Source organism: Vigna umbellata, chromosome 6 (assembly GCF_029865625.1).
Source record: "Vigna umbellata cultivar VRB3 chromosome 6, Vumbellata_1.0, whole genome shotgun sequence".
NCBI lineage: Eukaryota > Viridiplantae > Streptophyta > Magnoliopsida > Fabales > Fabaceae > Vigna > Vigna umbellata.
The window spans coordinates 32,669,358-32,693,450 of NC_142170.1; the positions used below are offsets into that span (position 1 = coordinate 32,669,358).

General features: G+C 31.2%; 2 protein-coding genes, 1 long non-coding RNA gene and 1 pseudogene across 3 annotated transcripts; 3 read left to right on the forward strand and 1 right to left on the reverse strand.

The window, feature by feature from the left end:
* Positions 1 to 4,983: 4,983 nt before the first annotated feature.
* On the forward strand, positions 4,984 to 7,281 carry LOC148197260 (receptor-like protein EIX2). Its single transcript, XM_088093651.1, has 2 exons — positions 4,984 to 5,207; positions 5,588 to 7,281. Exons 1-2 carry the CDS (start codon positions 4,984 to 4,986, stop codon positions 7,266 to 7,268), a joined length of 1,905 nt encoding a protein of 634 aa, XP_087949777.1. The 3' UTR covers positions 7,269 to 7,281.
* Positions 7,282 to 7,290: 9 nt separating this feature from the next.
* LOC148197261 (ABC transporter B family member 10-like) lies at positions 7,291 to 9,349 on the forward strand (annotated as a pseudogene).
* A 3,381-nt stretch (positions 9,350 to 12,730) lies between these two features.
* Positions 12,731 to 15,407, reverse strand: LOC148197262 (uncharacterized). The gene is made up of 6 exons (XM_088093719.1): positions 15,384 to 15,407; positions 14,967 to 15,283; positions 14,785 to 14,886; positions 13,214 to 13,429; positions 13,066 to 13,107; positions 12,731 to 12,975 (listed from the first exon to the last, which is right to left on the reverse strand). Exons 2-6 carry the CDS (start codon positions 15,219 to 15,221, stop codon positions 12,826 to 12,828), a joined length of 765 nt encoding a protein of 254 aa, XP_087949845.1. The 5' UTR covers positions 15,222 to 15,283; positions 15,384 to 15,407; the 3' UTR covers positions 12,731 to 12,825.
* A 2,375-nt stretch (positions 15,408 to 17,782) lies between these two features.
* On the forward strand, positions 17,783 to 20,517 carry LOC148197263 (uncharacterized). The gene is made up of 2 exons (XR_015780410.1): positions 17,783 to 18,197; positions 20,157 to 20,517. It is a non-coding gene; the product is annotated as an uncharacterized LOC148197263 (long non-coding RNA).
* The last annotated feature ends 3,576 nt before the right edge of the window (positions 20,518 to 24,093 follow it).

Here is a 24,093-nt window from a genome sequence, read left to right on the forward strand (position 1 = left end):
CACCTCCTGATCGTCAATCCGACAACTCAGTGAGAAGAAATTCTAGAGAGAAGGCAAAGAAAGAGTAGAGAACGGAGGTTTTAGAGAGATGAAGTGATTTAGATAATGAACTGAGCTTTAGTAAGGTATATCTATATTATACGATTATTTTAAAACTAAAAGGCTCGTCTCATTATTTTAATCCACTTATCTACTTTATAACTCTATTTTCCAGGTTCTTACATGATTCCCTTTCCTGTTCAAGATTCTCCATTGCTGCAGTTAAATTATTCTTTCGTAAGACAATGCTTCTAAGTTAACAAGGTTTCCCATGGAGATGGGACTATTCTCAGACAACTTATTGTTGCTGAAATCAAGAAATAGTAATTTGTCTAAAGATTGTCAATAATCAAGAATTTCTCCCTTTATTTGATAGTTTGATAATTTTTGCCCAATTTGGAGTAATGATCTGGTTACATAAGAAAGAATAGAAATTTGAAAATTTATTTCCATATATATAGTATGAGCCTTGAAGCTTGTAGGAAAAATGACGGAAGTGCACCCTCAAATTATTTGAATTTAGAATTATATATAGCTGAGTGAATGGAGAGAAGTTGGACAAGGCCTTGCTAAACATTTTTCCTAATGGGGTGATAGTTGATTTCTATACGCTTTGTTCTTTCTTTATATGCTTTGTTCTTTCGTGGAAGTCTTGGTTGGTAGTGATTTTGGTTGCAAAGATGTCGTCGTAGAAGATGGTAGGAGGTTGTGAAAATGGGAAATGCATATCATGGATTAGATTATTTAGCCATTGAATTTCATAAATAGTTTGAACGAGAGTGCAATACTCAACTTCGGAGGAGCTATGTTGAGACAATGGTTTTCTTTTTGAATTTGTACGTGATTGGTATGTCACCCAACTAAACAATGTATACAGTGGTGGACTTGCGAGAGTCCGTGCAACCAGCCCTATCAGAATCATGGAAGCCTTCAAAGTGATGCCGCTGGTGGCTTTTAGAACAATACCTTGACTGGGAGTTTGTTCAAGCGAGGAACGATATAAGTGATGTCGCGAGCATGTGTTGGTGAAGTAGATGAGCCTCCCTATCAATCTTCCAAAAATAGCAGGATCATCAATTGGATCACCTTAGAGAAAACTTTGGTGAAAAAATTCATTGAAAAGGTCCAAAGCATAATTGTGCTGGATAAATGGATACATTCAGTGCTTCGTGCTATCTCGAAACCCGAAAAGTAAGACAAGTTAGCTATGGTATGTGTATGATTCTCCTCAAGAACAACACTCTCTTCTTTCATAGCACCAATGTTCATGCTGTAAAGCTTCCATATAGTCCTTTGGATCAACAACGTTGTCTATAGAAGAAATTAAAGTTTTATATGCAGGATATAATCTATCAAATGGTTATGTTAGAAGAAGATATTTAAAAATCTTTTAGATATGGAGGGGTTTTTTTTATTCTAGTGGATCGTCTAAGAGAACGAAATTTATTCTCTGTATGTTCCTCATCATCAATAAGAGATAAATGGCTAGAAGCAGTATTTTCATGACGAGATTGGTCAATATCATAAAAGAGTTGATTACTTATTCGTCTTCTTAAAGTTCTTCTTGAAAACTTTGTAAATGGCAGCCTTTTTTTCTTCTTTCTAAATTTTAGTAAAATACATTTATTTTCTTCTTTTCCCCTTTTTTTCTTCTTTAAACTTAAAGTAAAATGTACAGATTGTTGTTATTTCTTCCTTACCTATTTTTCTCCTCCTTCATTCTTTATCATTTTTTTTTCATCTTCATCCTTTTTATTTTTTTATTTTTTTCATTGCGACTGTTATATCTTTCTTCTTTCATTTCTTCTCTCATTTATTAATGTAGTGTAAATGTTAGTCATGGTTTCATTTTATGTTTGACTCTATGTTGATAAGGTTTGAATTTAAATTATATGTAGATGGAGATTTTTTCTTGAGATTTAAATGAATGGTATGTGATTAAGATTCAATGTCACTTATATTCACAACAAGAAATTGCCTTATTATTGATGAAATTTACCAATGAAAAAAATAGTCTGTAAAACAGATTTGATCGACAATTTAAAAATTTTTAATACTCACAAATATTTTTGTCAATTTTTAATACAGATTAATATTTGCCTTGATAATTTATTTGCCAATAAATTTTATTGGTAAAATATGTTGATAATTAGTTTTTTTATTAATAATAAATATTTATATGGGTAATGAATCTATCAATAATAAAATTGGAAATCAAAGTTTTCACTTTTGAATGTGATCATTTTGTTATAAAATCCAGAAATAATTAATTTTTTTAAACTTTATATCGGTGTTGAATTTATATAGTTTAAAATTTTAAAATGACTTTTGGAAGTTCTATGAAAAATGTGTTCTTTTGGGAGCAAAAGGTTTTGATTCTAAATATTTCTTTATTGTTATGTTACCTTTAAAGTAACAGGTACTAATTTACATAAATTTGTTTAGGTTGATATATAATTGAAATATGTTAAACATGTATAGTTCAATTGGTATTTATATGTATTTGAAGTACTGGATTTTGTGGATGACGTGATTCACGCTTTTTATGCTAGCTTTGATCTAATTTGAGTGTTGAATAATAATAATTAGCTTGAGTTATTACTTATGATTGTTTCAGGATACATGTTTATGATCAGGAATAATTATTGTTTTCGTTGTAGTTAATTATTTGACTAGCAAAACTTTTTAAGTTTTATATTGAAAGAAAATAGGACATATAGTTCATAAATTTTGATGAATCAGTATAAAGTATAAAATTGTGTTGTGTTATTTTTTATTATTTGTTGTGAAAAAAGTCTTAGGATTCTACGCAAACCCCCCTCCATTTTTCAGATTTTTTCCATGTTTTTACATTACATTATTTTTTCTTATTTTTCTTAATTATGTAATAGAAATTATCAGAAACAATTCTTTTTTTCCTAATTCTGTATTAGGTGCTTATCCTTTGATTATTATAACTTTCATTCGGCATCTTCGTAATAGAATCTTTATTTCTAACAAATTTCTAAAAGCATTCCACCAAGTATATGTAGTTGGTGAAATAGCTCAAACTCGGTGTTGAAGTTGCAGAACACGTGAATTCTATCAATTGGTGCAAGGAAAACGTGAGCGATGTCTAATAGTTTGTGATACGCTACTTAATCAATTAGGAGCGCTGCATTCAGATCACTGGCTCCAGGCAAGTGAATTGAAAAATTGTTTTTTTATTGTACTAAAAGTATGTCAGTAGTTTTTGTATTGAATCAACTATTTCTCCTTCTTTTCGTTGTATTGAACTCCTATTAAATATGATGTTTCCTTCATACACAAAACATTCTTCATGGCATTTCAAACTATAACTTATTAAGTTTCTATATACACGAAAATATCAATTGTATAAACTAATATGATAAACCTATAAAGGAAATCCATCAAATGTATTGATCAATGTGGACATGGATGTTATTGTTTTCTCATTTTTCTAGCTTACTTTGCAAGGTAGAAAACTATGAAGATGAATGAAAACTACACTTAGTTCACATGATGTGTATATTATTCCAAAGCATGAGTTGCGTGGAATTAGAACTTTAAGATGTGTGACTGGATGAATGGGATATAATGAGTTAAAACTTTAAAACCTAGGTTTGAATAAATTAACCACGCCCATAATGAAACTAGTTCAAAATATCTACATATAATGACAGTCTTAGTCCGCTCTGAAATAGAAAATCAGTTGACAAATAACACAGAAGGAAAAATAAAAATATTCCTGAGAAAGCAACAACCTATTTATCGTACATGATGGTTGAAAAAGAGAAATGAAATTAGTCCGAAAATATCAATTCATTAATTTCCCTAATTGAATCCATTTTATAAGTTAGAAATTTTAGCACATACTTAAAAGAGGAAAAATGTAGCTAGTCTAAAACTCTTAAGCTGTCAATTGTTCTATCAGAATATTTTATGGGTTAGGAAAGTTAAGTATGCTAGACACTTTATGGGTTAGAAAATTACAGATGTTAGACACTGGAAAAGAAGAAATGAAAGTGGTCCATAAAGACTTTATAAGCTATTGACTATTGACTATTGTATTCCATTTTATGCGTTAGAAATTTAAGCATGTTAGAAAACAAAGAAGAAAATGAAACTGGTTCAATTACCTTAAGGTATTGGTTGTCCTAATTGAATCCATTTTATAAGTTAGAAAACTGTGAACATTTAATCCTCAAACATGCATCTATCATGAATATATTAATATTTTGATTTGACATTCTTTATATAAATTCATACACAAATTTTCCATTCATTTGATGTAGAAGAAAAATTCCCTTAAAAAATGTCCAAAATATTCATCAAGTGATTTTGTTGATAAGGAATATTTTCCTTCTAACGCAGTGAATGAAATTTATTGTTAATTGAAGAAAAATTCAACATTATATGCATGTATTTTTTTTTATAGGCAAAATGTTTATATGTATTTACATATGTATATGAAAAACTAGGGGTACTCAACTCACAATAGATTCTAACTTTACAAAGATATGTAATAAACCACAATCTTCCTATAAGTATCTATCTCACCCAGGTTGATGACATGTATCCATGTAGAAGACTTAGGCTAAGTCATTCAGAATTTTCATATATGAAGCTTTGTCATTACACAAGGGCTGTCTGTACACATTCAACATCCCTAAACAATATTAGAGATATGCTGTAATTATTTAAGAAACTTCTATATCTTAAAAAAGAAAGAAAATATCTAGTTGGAAAACGCTTCCATAATCTATTTCCTCTGCTTCCTCAATTAATTCTTCATCTTCTCTTGTCATACTTGATCTTTCCTCAAATCTATTGAAATCATCTACTGTGTTTTACTGGCTTCTGAATTACACCACGAATCTTCAAACCCTTTTACTTTATGGAAACCTGCTAGAAGGTCCCATTCCAGATGGATTTGGAGAAGTAATGAACTCTCTTGAACAATTCTATGCCTCTGGAAATAGACTACAAGGCAAGATTCCGTCTTTCTTTGGGAACATGTGCAGATTGCAGACCTTATACATCAGAAATAACAAGTTCAATGGGGAAATTTCTCATTTCTTTCAAAATGCTTCGTGGTGCAACAGACACGTATTTCAGACTTTGGATTTATCTTATAACCAAATTACTGGCAAGATACTTATTAAAGTGTAATGCAAATTCTAGAAGAATGTAGAAGCTCCTTAAATAGAAGAATTGAAATGTAATACAAGTTCTAGAATATTCTAGAAAAACCTAAGATAGGAAGAAAAATCAAGAATATTCTACATAGGTAAAAATCTAGAACATTCCACATAAGTTGTGGCTAGTATGTTCTAGAATAATCTATGGGTCTATAAATACCCATGAACTCTACCATTTGATGTATGAAGCCAACATCTACCATTTGTATGAGCTAACATCTATTACAACTAAAGACAACTACATCACTTCTTTCAACTACTACTTCTACATTCTACTATCTCTACATTTTCTCTACCACATCAACTACTCCTTTCACAACCTTCAAAATACTAACAATACCTGAAAGGATTAGATTGTTATCCGAGTTGGAGGATTTATCCTTGGGGGGAAATTCTTTAGAGGGTGATGTCACTGAATCTCATCTTTCTAGTTTTTCCAAATTAGAAACTTTATCCCTATCATACAACACATTGTCTCTAAGATTTGTCTCTAATTGGGTTCCTCCTTTCCAAGCAACAAGATTGAGTTTAGCATCTTGCAAGCTAGGTCCGAGTTTTCCTGGTTGGCTCCAGACACAAAATTCCTTAAGGTGGTTAGATATATCTGATAATGAGCTTAATAATTCTGTACCAGCATGGTTTTGGAACAAATTGCAAAATTTGGGATGGTTAAACATGTCTCACAATAATCTCAATGGTGCAATTCCTGATATACCATTAAAGCTTCCTCATGGACCATCTATAATTCTGAATTCAAATCAATTTGAGGGAGCACTTCCACCATTTTTTCTACAAGCTTCAGGGCTGTTACTCTCTCAAAACACAATTTCTGATTTGCATTCTTTTTTGTGTAACCAAATCATTGCTCCGAATTTGGCAACTTTAGATTTATCAAACAATCACATAACGGCACAAATTCCTGATTGTTGGCAATCTTTACACCAATTACTATTTCTTGATTTGAGCGAGAATAAGTTGTCTGGGAATATTCCCATCTCCATGGGGAAACTTGCTAAATTAGAAGCGTTGGTTTTACGAAAGAATAATTTAACAGGTGAACTGCATTCCAGTTTGAAGAATTGCACTAATTTAATTATGCTGGATGTGAGTGAAAATAATTTGTCTGGTCGAATACCTTCATGGATCGGAGAAAGTATGCAGCAATTGAGAATCTTGAACATGAAAGGGAATCACTTCTCATTAAATTTTCCTATTCAACTTTGTTATTTAAGGCATATTCAATTGTTGAATCTCTCCAGGAATAAATTATCAAAAGCAATTCCAACATGCATAAGGAATTTTACAGCCATGTCTGAAAAGAGCATCAACAGAACTGAAACTGAACTCCTTATATATGGGTACAATATTACTTATAGGGCAATCTATGGTCCCTTCATGTCTTTTGGCTACAGCCTTGACATAACGTGGGTGTGGAAAGGTGTGGAACAGGTGTTCAGAGATCCCCAAATGAATCTTAAGAGTATTGATCTCTCAAGTAATAATTTAAGTGGTGAAATACCAAAAGAGGTTGTGTGTTTGGTTGGGATGGTTTCTTTAAATTTATCATCAAATAATTTGAGTGGAGAAATTCCTTCTGAGATTGGAAATTTAAGTTCACTTGAGTCTCTTGACTTGTCAAGAAATCATTTGCATGGGAGAATTCCTTCTTCTATTTCTCAACTTGATTTCTTAGGAAAATTGTACTTGTCGTACAACTCTCTTTCTGGAAGAATTCCATTGGGAAGACATTTGCAGACCTTTGAAGCCTCTAGTTTTGAAGGAAATATCAATCTTTGTGGTGAACAACTCAACAAAAGTTGTCCTGGAGACTATTCAACAGCAAAGCCAGAAGCAGCAACAGAAAAGGATGCAGATGATTCGGATTTCTATGAAGCATTATACATGAGCATGGGTATAGGATTCTTTGTAGGATTTTGGGGCTTATTAGGACCAATTCTAATTTGGAAACCTTTGAGAATTGCTTACCTAAGGTTCTTGAACAAATTGACAACTGAGATACAGCTATGATGAATATGCCAAATTTCTGCCAATGCCTCAAAGCTTGGGTAGCAGGTATGTTTTAGTGAATATGCGTTACTCTATCTCATTGTTATTGCCATAATTATAATGTAATCTGGGAGGAAAGAAAGAGTGGATGCTTTCACTACAAAAATAATTAATTTTAGAAGTGGTTATTTTTCGGGGGTTTTATAAACCTCAAATAATTTGGCGGTTTAGTGTTGAAACCGCAGCTAACATTTTTTAAAAAAATAAAAAAAATATTTCCGACACCGGTACTCCTTAAATAATCCCAAAATATTTTCCCGCGCTTTCATTCCTTCTACGTCTAATTTTTCTGAATATTTTTCCTCCAAACTCTAGTCTCTCCCCGCTGCCTCATTTCTCCCAAACCTCTTGTCCACACCATAATCTTCATTTCGCTACACCACAAGCTTCATTGTTCATGGATTTTCAACTACTTCGTGTTGGTCTCCCTCTGCTTGGGTGCGAGGTGTCCGTCTTGAACTTCCACGTCAGCTTCTAATTCTCTCTGTTTGATCCGTGGATTTTCTCCGTTAAACCTTTCATCTCTCACCAAGGTATGATCGTTTGTTTTTTCTGTATAAATTTATTAGTTTAAGAAAAGATAATAAACACTTCTAAATCATAATTTTGGTATGTTTGTTGGTTGATTGAAAAAAGTGTTAGATTAATTGAATGTTAGGGAAAGTGGAAGAAGACAGGGTGGATGAGGTGGATGGGTAGTGTTATGTAATGGAATTGATGAGTGCTAGTTGGATAGGGTTCTGAAATTACTTTATAAATTGTTACCTATATGAGTATGTGGTCTGACAAATATACATGAATGTGTACAATAAGATCAAGTATTTGACACAGCTTTGAGATTGATGAAAGAACTTTTGATTTTGTCTGCGATAGAGATTGAAGAATGGAATAAATAATAGGAAATGGAAGAGATAAGCGGTGTGAGATAAGACGTCGAATTTTTTAACCTGTACCATTTTTTTGGGTCATTTTTACCAAATTAATAGTAATTTTCTACAAGGATCACAATTATACGCACTGTGGCTGCATTTTGTTCTGAAGAAAAGGTCCTTGACCTTTATGCTAATGAGCTTCTTGATCCCTCTAAACGATCATTTAAACGAGGGCAAATTGCTGGCATATTCTATGGCGTTTCCCAGTTCTTTATTTTCTAATCTTATGGTCTTGCCTTGTGGTAGATGTTTTAACTTTATTCTGTCTTAACTAGGCTACTTGTAGGATTAATGTCTTACCAAATGCTGGTTACATTTGTGCTCAGAGTGTAAACTTTTTGCAGGTATGGATCTACTTTGATGGAAAAGGAGCTTGCAAGCTTTAAATTAATCAATTATGAAGTCATTTATGGTTTTAATAGTAACAGCTCTGGCTATGAGGGAGACTTTGGCCCTTGCCCCAGACCTTTTGAAAGGGAACCAAATGGTTGCATCAGTTTTCGAAGTGATGGATAGAAAGTCAGGAATAACAGGAGATGTTGGAGAAGAATTGAAAACAGTGGAGGGAACAATTGAGCACAAAAGAATCAATTTCAGCTACCCTTCAAGGCCAGATGTGATTATTTTCAAGGATTTCAACCTAAGAGTTCCCGCAGGCAAGAGTGTTGCTCTAGTGGGGCAAAGTGGTTCTGGTAAAAGCTCTGTGATTTCCCTTATCCTCAGATTTTGTGATCCAGTATCCGGAAGGGTGTTAGTTGATGGTAAGTTTTTCGTAGAACTTTATCCAATTAAATGCTAAGGATTTGTCATTGACCCATTTGCATGCATACGCTATTTGCCTGTAACATTCTTTTAACAAGAATAAATTAAACTTTTACAAGCAAAGACATCACAAAACTTAATCTGAAATCTCTTAGGAGACACATTGGTCTTGTGCAACAAGAGCCAACTCTTTTTGCCACATCAATTTATGAAAACATACTCTATGGAAAAGAAGGTGCCTCTGATTCAGAAGTGATTGAAGCAACTAAGCTTGCCAATGCTCATAACTTCATCAGTGGTCTTCCTGAGGGCTACTCCACCAAAGTAGTTTTTCCCCCACATTTATAGAGAATGATGTGGATTGGGAAGCTGATGTCGGATCCAAATAATTTCATACAATATATGTGTATGTAATTGCCATAAAATGTAAAATAGCTTCATGTATTTAGTTCTTCATTCTGATTTATTATCACCTTTGGTGCATGCTTATAACATAAAACAAAGAAAAGATTGCACATTTGTTTATAGCATGCTTTATCTTGAGAGTGTTTTTGGGACTGATTCACATGCAACAATGATTGATTGGCTTGGAGTTGCTGGATGGGGTGTTGGGGGTATTGAAGCAAAGGTAGCAATGCTTGGCCAAGTATATTTACTTCCAAATTTTTTAATGGTTTAAGTGTCCTTGGTATATAATGTGAAGAGGAAAAATGCAGCTTGAGTTTGTTGATAATTAGGGAGTGATCTTTACAGGAGATATTTCCTTGGGGAATGGCTCAACATGGTCTCCAACTTGGAGGACTCAATGCTATTGCTGCATTTACCCAAACATGGGGTTAAAGTAAGAAAATAGTTTCTATAGGTCACGAAACAGCAACATATCAATTTAATATCTCATCTCTAAATAGTCTGATACAATAATTAACCCATAGAAAATTTATACTTTTATATATATATATATATATATATATATATATATATATATATATATATATATATATATATATATATATATATATATGCATGTTGTTTCAATTTTACATGCAGGTCTTTCCAACTAGTATTTATGGACTTTGAGGTCAGGTACTGCAAACTTAGAATTGTTTGCTTACCCTGCCAAAGTATTATAATTTTGTTATTACTCACTTGTGTTCGGGCAGTATATAAAAACATGATTTTAAACTTCTTTTATTCTATAAAATTAATTTTTAGTATAATTAAATTTGAAGTTAAGTGAATTATATTCAATGATTTGTTTTCAAAGTAAGTCTATAGAAAAATAATATTTGTGTTACAAATGCGTTTGTTTTTCACTTTCAAGAATAAATTTGATCTAGTTTTCTTGGATCAGTCCTCGGCATTTATTGGTGATGTTATGTTTCTTAATTCAAAATGTATGTATTATTGCCTTTTTAGTGATAGAAAGAAGAGTTCAACTATATGTTATTATATTATGTTACAACATATAACAAAGTGTGTTTTTATTAAATATATTACTGACTAACTATTATGTTATATTATAGGTATTTGACCAAGCGAACATGCCAAACAATAAAAATAACGAAGAAGAATAAAATTCGACATTGTTTCTTTTTTAATAATGTAATGAACATCTTAGTCATATTTTTAGTATGTTAATTTAGTATTGAATATCTTTCTTTTTAATATATGAACAATTAGTTGTATGAACATATTAATATGTTGAACAATGTAATTTATTTTATATATAATATTCAGTTTTAGTCCATATTATTCCTATTTGGTTAATAAAAATAATTTTATTATAATCTCATTTTACAATAAAAAACTAAAAAAAAAGTGTACACATTTCTGGCGGTTCCAGCAAAAACCCCCACTAATTCTGGCAGTTTCAGCAAAACCCCCGATAATTCCGGCGGTTCCAGTAAAACCTCCACTAATTCCGGCGGTTTTTCTAAAACCCCCGCTAATTCCGGCGGTTTTCCTAAAACCCTGCTAATTCCGGCGGTTTTTCCAAAACTCCCACTATTTCCGGCGGTTTTTCCAAAACTCCCGCTATTTCCGGCGATTTTCCCAAACCCCCGCTAATTCCGGCGGTTTTGTAAACCGCCGGTAATTACTTAGCGACGCAGCTTTTCCCAGCGGTTTTCTTAACCGCGGGTAACGTACTTTCCGGGGGTTAAAATCGCTGAAAATGAAAAAAATAACCCCCGGTAAAAATCTAAATTTTTGTAGTGTTTACTAGATAGATATTGACCTATTCATCCTCGATTCATCAATAAATGTATATTTCAAACTTGAATGCACACTACTCAACTAAATGTTGACCATGATGATAGCAGGAAACATTTATAGCAATGAACATTATGCAAAATAATTTGAAATTGAAATTCGTTTTTATTTGAAACTTTGATATATTTTGGTTTCAAACTTAAAAAAAAGTGATTATAATAATTATTTTAACTTAATAGATTACTTTTTTTTAGGTACCAAACCTGTTTCATTCTAGTATTTAAGTTGTTTACATCTTTTGATATGTTCTTGTTTTAATGTCAGTTAAAAAACACGTTTTGACACGTACAAAAAAGTTAACTAATTGAGTGAAAATGACTATATTCATTCACTTTTGAAATTTGAGAAACAAAATTTATTAAAATTTCAGATAAAAACAAATCTCAATTTTGTATTAAAGTTTAGAAACTAAAAATATATTTAACTCTTAAGAATAAAATTTAAATTTATGTAACAATAACAAATTGATCATTTATTAAAACAAACATGATAAATTACTCTCATGTATTTTATTATTCATTTATATGTATCAATTTTATTTAATTTTTGCAGGTGGCCAGCTGTTGACATTTTTCTTGTGTTACTCTTTCAAATTTGAAGCAAGGGACTCTTTACTAGATCTTGTGTCAACTGTGGTTTAAATGTTTTTTCATAATGTGGTGCAAAAGGTTGTTCTTCAAATGAAACACGTTTCTTCGTTTGATGATAATGTATCTTTTGACTTCAAATATGCTTGAAATTTTTAACTTTTTTTTATGATTAATTTCTTTTATTAGGAATTTTACTTGTGGTAAAATATATTTGTAGAGATGGAATTAGGTCTTAAATTCAAAAGTTACAAACAAAGTTTTGTAAAATTAAATTTAAATTTTACTAAATAGTAAAAGAAATATTAACAATCACGTTATACACTACAAAAATCTGTATTTTTATTGGCGGTTTTTTTAAATGTTACCGGCGGTTTTAACCCCTGCAAATCATATTTCCCGCGGTTGGAAAAACCGGTGGGAAAACGTCCGTCGCCAAGCAACTACCAACGGTTCTGAAAAAACCGCCAGTATAGCGGGGGTTCCCAGGAACCGCCGGAATTTTCGGGGGTTTTGTAGAAACCGCCGGGAATAGCGGGACTACTCAAAAACTGCCGGAACAAGCTGGGGTTATCTCAAAACCGCCCCTACTTTTGATGGTTTAGTTTACCGGGATTAAAACCGCCAGGAATTTGTATAGTTCATTTTTTTTTTATTGTAATAAAATTAGATTATAATAAAAATGGTTTTATTGACAAAACAAACAATAAATTAATATGAACTAAAATTTAATAATATTGTATAAAATAAACTACATTATTCAACTTAATATGATTCATACAACTAATTGTTCATACATAAAAATTAAAAAGAAAGAGGTTCATTACATATGTTCAATACTAAAAGTATGACTCATAAAAGTATTCAATAACAATATCTAATTTTTTTCTTCATCACATCCATTGTTTGGCCCACTCCCTTGATCAGATACCTACAATATAACATAATAGTTAGTCGATAATATATTTAATAAAAAATCATACAAATAAATTTAACAATTATTACCGATGATCTTTGAAATACTGCAAATTGTGAAGGCAATAGACCTTGATGATTTTGCAACAAAAGTGTCATGATTGCCTTCATTTCATTGACTTGTGATGTCAATGAAGATACCTATAACAGAAAAATTTATTCAAAAAGTTAGAAATATGATACTTAACATGTTAATCTTAAAAGGAACAAACCAAGTAAGTATTCATTAACCTGAGATTCTAATTTAACATTAGAAGAAGTCAATGAAGATACCTATAACAGAAAAATTTATTTAAAAAGTGAGAAATATGATACCTAACATGTTAATTTTAAAAGGAACAAACCAACTAAATATTTAAATATTTAAATATTCATTAACCTGAGATTGTAATTCAACATTAGAAGGAGTAGATGAAGATGATCCAACATGAGAATGAGCATGGACTCCAAAGACTTTAGATGGACAAGGACCCAAACCTAGACCGCGAACACGTCCACAATGCTCTTGGCTTCCTAAAACATGAGCCAATGAATCTAAACTTGATATTTCTTTTGATTGAGACGATGTTGTAGATTCATATGTTTGAATTTTTTCCTACATACAACGTAATCAATGATGCCAACATTAAAAACATTGCATTTGTATAAAAAGACAAACTATTGAGTTGGCAGCAATACAATGTTTGTATAAAGAGACAAACTATTGAGACAAACACTGTTCATTAACCCTATAATATTTCTGTTTATCTCTTACCTTTTCCTTTAATCCTATTTCCTGTCATCACCCTGCAACGACTCATTTACTTGGAGTTACGTGGAGTTGTAAGTATCCAAATAATTTCAGTTGCAGGGAAATATGTATAGGCTGGACAAAATCATATATAATTTTTTTAATCAAATTTTATATTATTATGTAAGATATTTTACTTTTGCCTCTTCATTATATTAAAAAGGTTAAAAGAAAAAAACTTTGGAGAACTACTGCTTCAACATATGGATAGGTCCGAGAGTAAATGGACAATTAAATATGAAAGGCCTGTGCATTTATAATTTGGAAAATGATACTTGAACAACCATTTTTGACAACATTTAGACACGCGCACACGTGTCAAAATCTGAGTGGTCCATTTTCATTTAATTTTTCCAACTGGACCACTCAGATTTTGACACGTGTGCGCGTGTCTAAATGTTGTAAAAAATGGTTGTTCAAGTGTCATTTTCCTTATAATTTTTCTATAGACTTAATAGGGCCGATTGTTAATATGTGATATTGTTAGCATAAGTATGTATGATAAGGTTTACCGAGATGATTTGTGGGTATGATAATGAAAAGAGGTGATGATATTTATGATTGGAAAGGAAGCCCTTCTTCAACACAATCTCCCTTCTAAATTCTCCCTCTACTTTTCCCATCTACTCTCCAAAACTTTTCTACCATCCATGTCTCTTCCACTTTGCTTATCCACTCGCCTTATAATCTTTTTCTGCACCTACCTATTCGCTGCATCTTAAATAAATCTGTAATATATGGATATTAATATTTTTAATATTGTTTACATTATTATTTTTATCATCAATGTCTTTTTAATATTGTTATATTTAAGCTTTGTTTTACCAGTAACCCATTACTGCTTTCTGTCATTTCATTTTATTGCTCAACATCTAATGCTTAACTGTCTAAACTATAATGGTTTCTTACAATGAATGGCTTTGATTTTACAATACAGGAGAGTGATGTAAAAAGGAACGAAATCCAGCCATCAAAGTACACCACACAGCAAGCATAAAAAGCAAACAGATTAGAAGTACTAAAATAGTAAGCACTAAAATAAACAACGACTGAAATAACACCAATTTTTGCAAGAGGTGTGTTCATCACAAAGTCACCTTATGAAACAATATTGTCGAAATACAACAATTATAGGAAATACTAAAAAGATTGGAACTTACACCAATTTCCCTTGCCTCATCACTGACAAAAGCTCCATTGGTCGTCTTATGAGTAGCTATCCAAACTTCTCCTCTGCTAACTTTGTGTCCACACTCTTTTTCCTATGAAAAATAACAAATGCTTATTAAGTATGTTATAAATATTATGAGAAATAAAAAATTGAAGATAAATAACACTTCACCATTTCTTCTCTCTTCCTTGCAATGTTCTTGGATCCCCCTGTGTGAGCAAGAGTTTGTTTTGTCCTATTGTGTTTATTTTTAGGGCAATCTCCTAACATTTTGATAAGAAAAGTTATTAAATCATAACAAAATTTTATGAAAAGAGATATAGGTTTTACCTTTGTTCTTTCATCAAGTCGATAGTCAACAAAAGAAGCCCAATGATCTCTATCAATGCCTTCTGGAGCCACAATTCTAGGCGACAATCTCTCCATTTATGATTAAGCGCTTTCAAGATGTAATTGATTTGAATATCGGAATTCACTACAAACTTTGCCTTCAAAACAGATTTTAATAAAAAAAATTAACAACAATTACCCAATAAATAAATTTTGGATGCCTTCTTTGTAATGGTATTTTGAATTTACATTACTTACTTGAATTGTATTTTGAATTATGTCACAAATAAGAAATGGCAAGTAGAACTAGAAACAACACAAGATATATTCTGAAAATGCTTAAATTATAAGTATATCAACTTAAAGTAACAACATGAAAATAGGTTAGTTATTTAAGGAAACAAAACACTTACATTAACTTGAAAAAAAAAATTCATTTGAGGACTAAATCAAGAAACTTTTTGAATGTCATAAAAATAAATTTATAAAATACTGACCTTTTATGTCTAGCTTAAATCAAGAAACTTGTAATTGATCTCCAACTCAATTCACTGTTTAGTAAATGTAAAGACTTGAGGGATGAGAGTCCACTAAGAGCAGAATATCAGTGTGGTTGAGCATATACCTGCAAGCAATAATATATCATCCATTAATTATATATAGCAACAGGTATTCTAGAACCTAGTATTTTGTTTAAGAAAAACATACTTAGCAATTTTTTTGAATTGGTCCAGTTGCTCCCTTTCAATTTATTTGTTTTGTAGCATTTTTCAAACATGCAAAACAAAAAATTATTCACAGTGTAAACGAGCTTATGAACTCAATTTATGAAATAATTAATTAAATTGTTTTCTTCAGGCAAATAATAAATAAGTTTAAACCTAATTGTAAGCTTATTATATAAATAATTAATCTCAAAATTTACTTATTATTGGAGAGTCTTGGTTGCTTAAAATTTATAAGAATTAAAAATTAAAAACAAAAACTAATTAATTTGAACAACTGCAAAGACAAAGTTTGATCCTTTTAAGGGTATTTGACCACAGTGATTCATTTCCTTATGTATAGTAGTCAATATCGAAATAACTTACAAGGTTCTTCTTGCTCTTTTCATCTCGTTTTCATTCCACAACATAGCCAGTAAAGAGTCAATATTTATGGTAAATGTATTCCTACCAAAGCCTAAATTTAAATGAAAAATTTCACAGGTTCATTTGTTCAAAGTCATTATTTAAAAAGAAATATCACGTTTTTTAAAGTGTCATGTCATCATGGATTTAAAAAGAAAAAATTGACATATTTACATGGATTAAAAACAAATTAATATAATTTAAAATCCTTCATTTTGTGTGTCTGAAAACTTGGCAACTTACAACATGAAAAACTTCAAACAAGATTAAATCAATGGTAACTTCAAACAGTATACTTTCTACTCTATTGTAGCTTTGTTAGAGATCCATGATTGCATATTGCTACTTTGTTTCAATAAATACCATTATTAGAGATATAATCCAAAATTGGGCGTCAATCCAACAGGTTAAGCACTTGGTTGAATTGGACAGTTGATTCTTACATGATATCAAAGAATCTGGCTAGGATGAAGTGACCAATATATCCTTGCAAATCTGAGTATGTATAATTAAACTAATTTTCATAACTAAGTGGAATTTACATTAACCACACAATTCAGGCCAAGAGGCAATATATGAAGATTAATTATTTAATGTGAACAATGCATGACTCACCTTATCAAAGTTACAGATTCTCTAATTTACAAGACCAATTCACTAGAACGAGGTACAGGAAAACAACAAACGGGAAGAACTTGCTTCATTATAGAAGAAAAAGAACTACATTTCTTTTCATACTGTTCCTTAGAGAAAATCAATTAGGAAACCAACTTGCAAATCAGGACAGAGCATCATGTTAAAAATTGCAATAAGAAACAAAAAAATCATTTTTCCTGCAAAACATTTATGCAAATATGAGTTAGATAATCAGTACTGCAATAAATATAAATAATAATGCTACCAAGAAAATCTATGACTAAAATTTGGAAATGATGACTTCCAAATCATGGTTGTGCAGATCCAAGCCACACAAAGCATAGTTAGTATGTGCACTAAGTGAAGCAAGATACATGTTTAAAGGAGCATACAATTCAAGCAAATTAGTCAATATTCTTCTAGCTAAATACAAGATTGAAGCCAAATTCACAATCATTCAGAATTAAAACATATGAATCTGATCTCAAACAGATACCAACAACAATGATACAACTCCAGTACACATAAAAAAAGATAGAAATTAAAATACACACAATTTTGAACCATACAGTATAACCTTAACATTGTCACACGAAAGCAGATCAAGTTATGAGAGCATTAAGTTAACAAGGAATACGTTTCATAGTCAAATTGCATACTATCCTAACAATGTCTCAGATTTAAGCCTAACTAACTAAGCTCGGTTTGTCGATAATATATTTTATCATCCCATATTAACACTAGCTTGGAATCAATCAAAACCAGCAGCTCCTTACTGGATAAAACAGAGATAGTGCTTGAATAAGTGGGTTTTTAGCTCCTCGTTTTCAAGTAGGCAATCATATCTAGGGCTGGGCACAGTTCAATTAAAAACCATAAACTATAGTTTATCTATACTGTTTTGTACTTAAAAAACTTAAACTACTTTTACTAAAAACCAATTATACTGTTTAACAGTTCAGTTCAAAATACTGAACTTATTATAAAGTTAACTGTTAACTGGGTTAAGTAAAGTTTAGGTCATCTGTCTCAATTTTTTCCCAATTCGCCGCGCTGAAAGCTTGTCACTATTGAAGGCTCCTTGCGGTCAAAGGTTCGCCACCACCATCGAAGCTTCGCCGCCGCCGTCAAAGGCTCGCCTCATCGTTGAAGGCTTTTCTATACTCTGCCATAGCCGAACTCTCAAAGGCTCTACCACCATCGTCGAAGGTTTTCCGTAGTCGAAGGCTCGTCACCTCACAAGGTTTTTCCGCTCTCTATCTTTGCCGCCGAACTATTGCAGGCTCTACCATCATTTCACTCTAAGGTACGAATGTTTTTTCATTTCTCTTTGAAAAGGGATAAATTAAATTGGAAAGCGATGCACTTTGGTGTTTGTCTTGAGGGTGTATTCTCCCAGTGGTGGTAACACTTGATTTTCTTCTAAATTTTGTGGGAGCTTTAATTGTTTAGAAAAATTTGATTTTATTTGATTTTTTTTGATAAGGCTAGATTCTATTGAAAGGTGTATTTGGTTGAGATGCATGACATACCTTTGTAGAGTTAACTAGAGAATATTACTAAAAGATGTAGTTCCTCATATATTTCGCTAATCTGGATTTGTGAATGATGAGTTGGGTTTGAATATGAAAATCCAACTCCTGCTAGTAAAGTGATGCCTCTAGTGTCAAACAGACCATGCTCTCATTCAAACTTATTTCCTTACACCACAATTACCATGCATAGTGGATATATTGAAGCCTGGTTATAAAGATTACCACTTTATAAGGAGGAAATATTGTTTAATGCAAACAGAAGAAATATAAACAATCAATGACAATTTTGTACTTTTGGGCAAAGTTTGACAGATACTGCTTGACCAAAAAGGCCTAAAGCTGTTAGATATAAACTGAATTTGTGAATAATAAATTCTAAAGCATCCAACACGACAAGAACTATTAGATATAGAAGATAATGTTTAGATTAAGAAAATAAAATCAATATAACTCAAGCATAATGTTCTTATATTTAGCATTTCTGCAGTAGTCTTCTACTCATTAATATTTTTCATTCATGCTTTTGGGTCTAAACAAGAACATTTAAAGTTATCTTTTTTGTTAACTCACAATTTAAATCAAACTTATCCAAAGTGAAATTTATGAACTTTGTTTCATTTATGGATTTAAGTAATGTACCAAACCTTGTTTCACTTTGTCTCACTTTCCAATTAGACTAAGCACTCTTATATACACTTGTGTCAGACCAATCATGTTTAAGTTGAACATTTAGAGTTTGATTGAATGTCCCTTCATGGTTTATGAACATAAAGTGTTACTGAAGTTTTAGAAATTGTTTTGCTTGGCTGGACCGTGAGCAGTGTAAGTTGCAGAATCCTTCTTAAGTCTCACTAAAAATTTTACATTTTCATTTATGAAGTAATATTTAGAAGTATTATAATTAACTGAAAATAGTAGAAGCACTGAGATTTGAATGTACATTTGGTTTGGGTTTTGTTGAAAGTTGAATTGAATAATGAAGGTAGGAGAGTTTGTTGAGAGTTATCTCATATATAATAGAATGCAGAGCATATTATAATTAGTGCACCTCTCTGCAGAATTAAATGAAGTCACAGGGAGTAATGAGATGAAACAATGATAATATGAAAATGGGGTGGGCTACATAGGAGATAGATTGATGTAGTGTAACATATTGAAAGGTATATATAGTGTTAATGTGTATGAATGGTAAGTCAGCATAGTGGTGGCTTAAACAAATTCTTCGTCCCTTGAAAAGTATAAGTTTATATATATATATATATATATATATATATATATATATATATATATATATATATAAGTGTTTATGAATGGTAAGTCTGCATGGTGGTGGACTAAACAATTTATAGTAATTGAGCAACATCAGAATTGTATTAAAAGATGAATTTTTGTATGATCTTTTTTGTGTTTCCTTTATTTTTTTGTTGTTACTTATGTATTGTTCCTTTATTTTGGAATCAATGTCCACGGTGCTTTCTTTTTTATAAATTTTAGATATATTACAATATATGATATACTGATTTAATGAAAACTTACATAGGAGGGATTTTGTTTACCAAACACATTAGATTGAACCACTCACACTCACAATTTACAAGGCTGGAGTAGAGTAATATCCTTTCTCATTTTTCATGTGTTATTTATCACATGGTTTGCTTGCAAATTTCTTAATTGGAAAAGTTTGCAGGGAATTTTGTGAAGTATGATATAATTTCCTTTGTGAACATTAGGTGGTGATGCATTGGAGTCTCTGGTGCTGCATTCTTTTGGTATTGGATGAAGTTGATGAATTCTTGTCTTTCAATTCCCGAGAAGACATGCACCGAATATTGGAGCATGTATGGAGGAGATCAAGTGCAGACCCGAATATTTAGCTTTGGCATTGTTTAGAGTGTTTTTAATTGTCAATGATAACTGTTAATTCTGATTGTAGTTAGTAGTGCATGGTTTGTATTGTAGAAGTGTCCAATTCTTTAACAGCAGTGCCAAAACATTCTGTTAGTTTGAGTTAAAATAGTTTACTGAACTAAACTATAGTTAACTAAAAAAATACTTAGTTCAGTTCAGTTAACTGAACTATCTTTTAGTTCAGTACAGTTTTCATAAACTGATTTATAGTTAACTATAAATTTGTATAGTGCAGTGCACTGTAGGGCAGTTTGCCCACCCCTAATCATATCACCTCACTTCCTCAAACTATAGTAAATTTTGTGGTGGTATAAAGAAAAATAAAAAACAAAACAAAACTAAGCAAAATGAGAAAGTCCCTCAGAACCAAAACAAATTAATTGGGTTTTCTTAAAATTTTTGAAGTGTAACAAGATCCGTGAGGAAAATCTTCTTCTGCTTCCAACAGTGCAGACATGGTTCCAAAAGGCTTCCTCGTTGTCTATTTTGGAACAAAGCTCAAGAGATTCATCATTCTCACCCCTTGCCTTGCCTCGCCTCTCACCTCCTCATACTTCACACCCTTCTCATACATTAATATTCTTAGTAAACACAAGACTAATCAGAGACCTAAAACGTGCTTTTCTACCGTTTCAATTCCGAGAGTAATCATAAGTTCAAAGTCATAGAGTGAAAATGAACGGAAAGAAAAACGAATCAACGAATGGAATGAAAATGAAGTGACCTACGCAGATGCGAGGAATTCCGAGAGCGAACACGACCTACGTAGCCACAACGCATCGACGACGAACACAACGCAGGGGAAGACCAACAAGAAGATGGTGCGGGGCTTGGAGGAAAATGATTATGGTGAACTTTTTGGAGGAAAATGTATGAAGATAGAAATGAATTAAGAGAGAGAATTAGGGTTTAGGGAAAATTAGGAGCAGAAATGAAGTCCTATTCAGTGTTAGATAGTAAGTGTCGTGAAGTATTAGGGGAAGGGAACACGTGATCTTTTTGGAGAATTATTTTAAAAAAAAAAACAATTTATGGACGGTTTCTATTAATAACCGCCAGAAATTTTCCGGGTTTTTTACAACCGCCGAAAAATAACTCCTTCTAAAATTCATTATTTTTGTAGTGATACTATATTTATAACAATTTGAGTAACAGATTTCAATTGAATCATTTTATACTTACCACTTGAATTGAGGGATTACACAAAAGATAAAGTTATAAAAACAAATTAAGGTTAAGAAACGAATAATCATCGCTCATTTTATCTCTACACTACAAAAGTCAAACCATTGATAATAAAATTGAGTTAGACACAATTTTCTTACACAAAGATTGAAATATATATTTTTTTTTCATAACTACGTGTAGAGGTTCTTCACCGTCATGGTTTGTAAGGTATACAAAATTTATGAGTGTTAGGACGCATAGAAATTAATATGTTAGAATCTGATGATTTTATTTCTCTTCTTTGTTTTCTGTTTTGGTTGTTAGCAGTATTATGTTTTCATTTTTGGTTTTTAGTATTCATAAATATTGTTATATAAGACCATGTATTAAAGGGTTATAATGTTAAGGTGAATAATATTTTCATTTTTCAGTCACTTTTGTTTCTCTACTTAGTATAGTAGACACTAGTAAAAAAAGATATATTACCCCATCTCTTAGGTCTCAATTCACCATAAACCAAAACATAAAATGGCGTGCTGATATTTTTGAAATTTTCACAACAGATCTCGATTGTTTTGGAATCATTGCAATATATATGGTTTCAGTTGTTTATAGAACCGAGACAAAAATTTCATGCAAAGATGATGACAGTTTCGTATTCCATTTCGAAAAAAGTCACTGATACTAGTTTCTTTGTCCAGCAACTATAAGTAGAACATATGATCATAGCCCATTGCCTACAACGTTTTCTGGTTAACCCTCATTGATTGGTTATGGTGTTTTAAATTTTTTGCATGATGTAGAGATATGTATTAAATGTAAAATAACATGAATAGAAGATGAAAAACTTATTTTATAGAAAAAAACATTTAAATTAAACAGAGAATAAAATGTATTTCTAAAAAGAATTATAAATAGGCTTAAAACATTTAGGTTTAATCCTTTTCGACATCCCTATTTATGTACAAATGTCTCAATTGGGTCCTCGTTTTTTAAAGTGTATCAAAATGGTCCTTAATTTTGAAAATTGATATCAATTGAGTCCTTTCCGTTAAGTTGGCTGAACGACGTTAAAAAAATTAATGAGTGGATGCTGAGATGACGAACGAACGCTCGTCCACCAGCGAACGAACGCTCGTCCACCAGAGAACGAACGCTCGTCGACCTCTTACTGCTGGACGACCGTTCGTTCCACACTGGAATACCGTTCGTTCGTGGTCGACGAGCGTTCGTTCGCTGGTGGACGAACGTTCGTTCGTCATCTCAGCATCCACTCATCAATTTTTTTAACGCCGTCCACCCAACTTAACGGAAAGGACTCAATTGATATCAATTTTCAAAATTAAGGACCATTTTGATACACTTTAAAAAACGAAGACCCAATTGAGACATTCGTACATAAATAGATAGAGATGTCGAAAAGGATTAAACCAAACATTTAATTACTTACAACACTTCATCTTAGTAAAATTATAAACTCTCAATATTCTCTCTAGTTTTTAGGTTATAGTTGTATACATTTCTTAACAATCAGGTCACACGTTTGAGAGGACAAGAGATAGATAGTCTATCATAATTTTATATAAGTTTCTTATTCTCTCACAATCAGTTATCTTTTTTTTTTCATCTTTTCCCTTAATGTGGAAGTTTTATATTTCATCTTCCTTAATTAATTAAGGAATATTTGTAGTGATCTCAATATATAAGTGTAGGCATCGAATTTATCGGTTGAGTTTATGAAAAAACTTTTGGCAGTTTAAAGAAATATGTGTGTTCTTTTAGGGGGAAAAAGGTTGTGTCATTCTATAGCTCTCTTAATTGTTATGCTACCTTCAAAGTAAAAAGAGATCATTTGCATACGTGGAGTTTGAGACGTAATGGTTAGCAATGACAAATAAATTTTTCTTTATAAATATTATCTAAACTATCTCTGTTTTGTAGAAAAATTTGTTTATTGACTAGATATAGATATAGTTAATACTCGATACCATTCTCACTTTTATCTTTGTTTTCATTTAAATTATTAAAATACTAATAATTTATTAGATAATGTAACATACACAAACTAATAATTTGTTGTCTATTTTCATCATATAATATATATTTTTGACATTTTTTGTATAATTATTTTTTAACACATTATATAAGTATAATTCTATCACTATAATTGTATAAAAAAATTATTTACTAATATAATAATTTAATATTAATGTTATGAATCTTAATTACTATCTTAACATATATTGAAGTTCCAAATACGAAAGATTTATACTAAATTTTAATTATTATTAGTTTAATCTTCATACTTTGTGTGACTTAATTGAAACCGTATATTATAGTTTTCATTAGTTTATAAAAAATATTTCATTTAAATTTAAAGAATTGGAGTAACAAGACAATTAAAATATTTCTAGATTTGGATATTTGTTTTCCTTTTCTAATTTTTTAAAATATTTTAAATTTTATCAACTTTATTTTATTAATATTTACAAATTTAATAAACATTGTTCCCACAAATTTTTTTTTATACTTTAATTTGAAATATAATTTTTTTCTAAATATTTGATATTGAAAAAACAAGGATATGTCTTT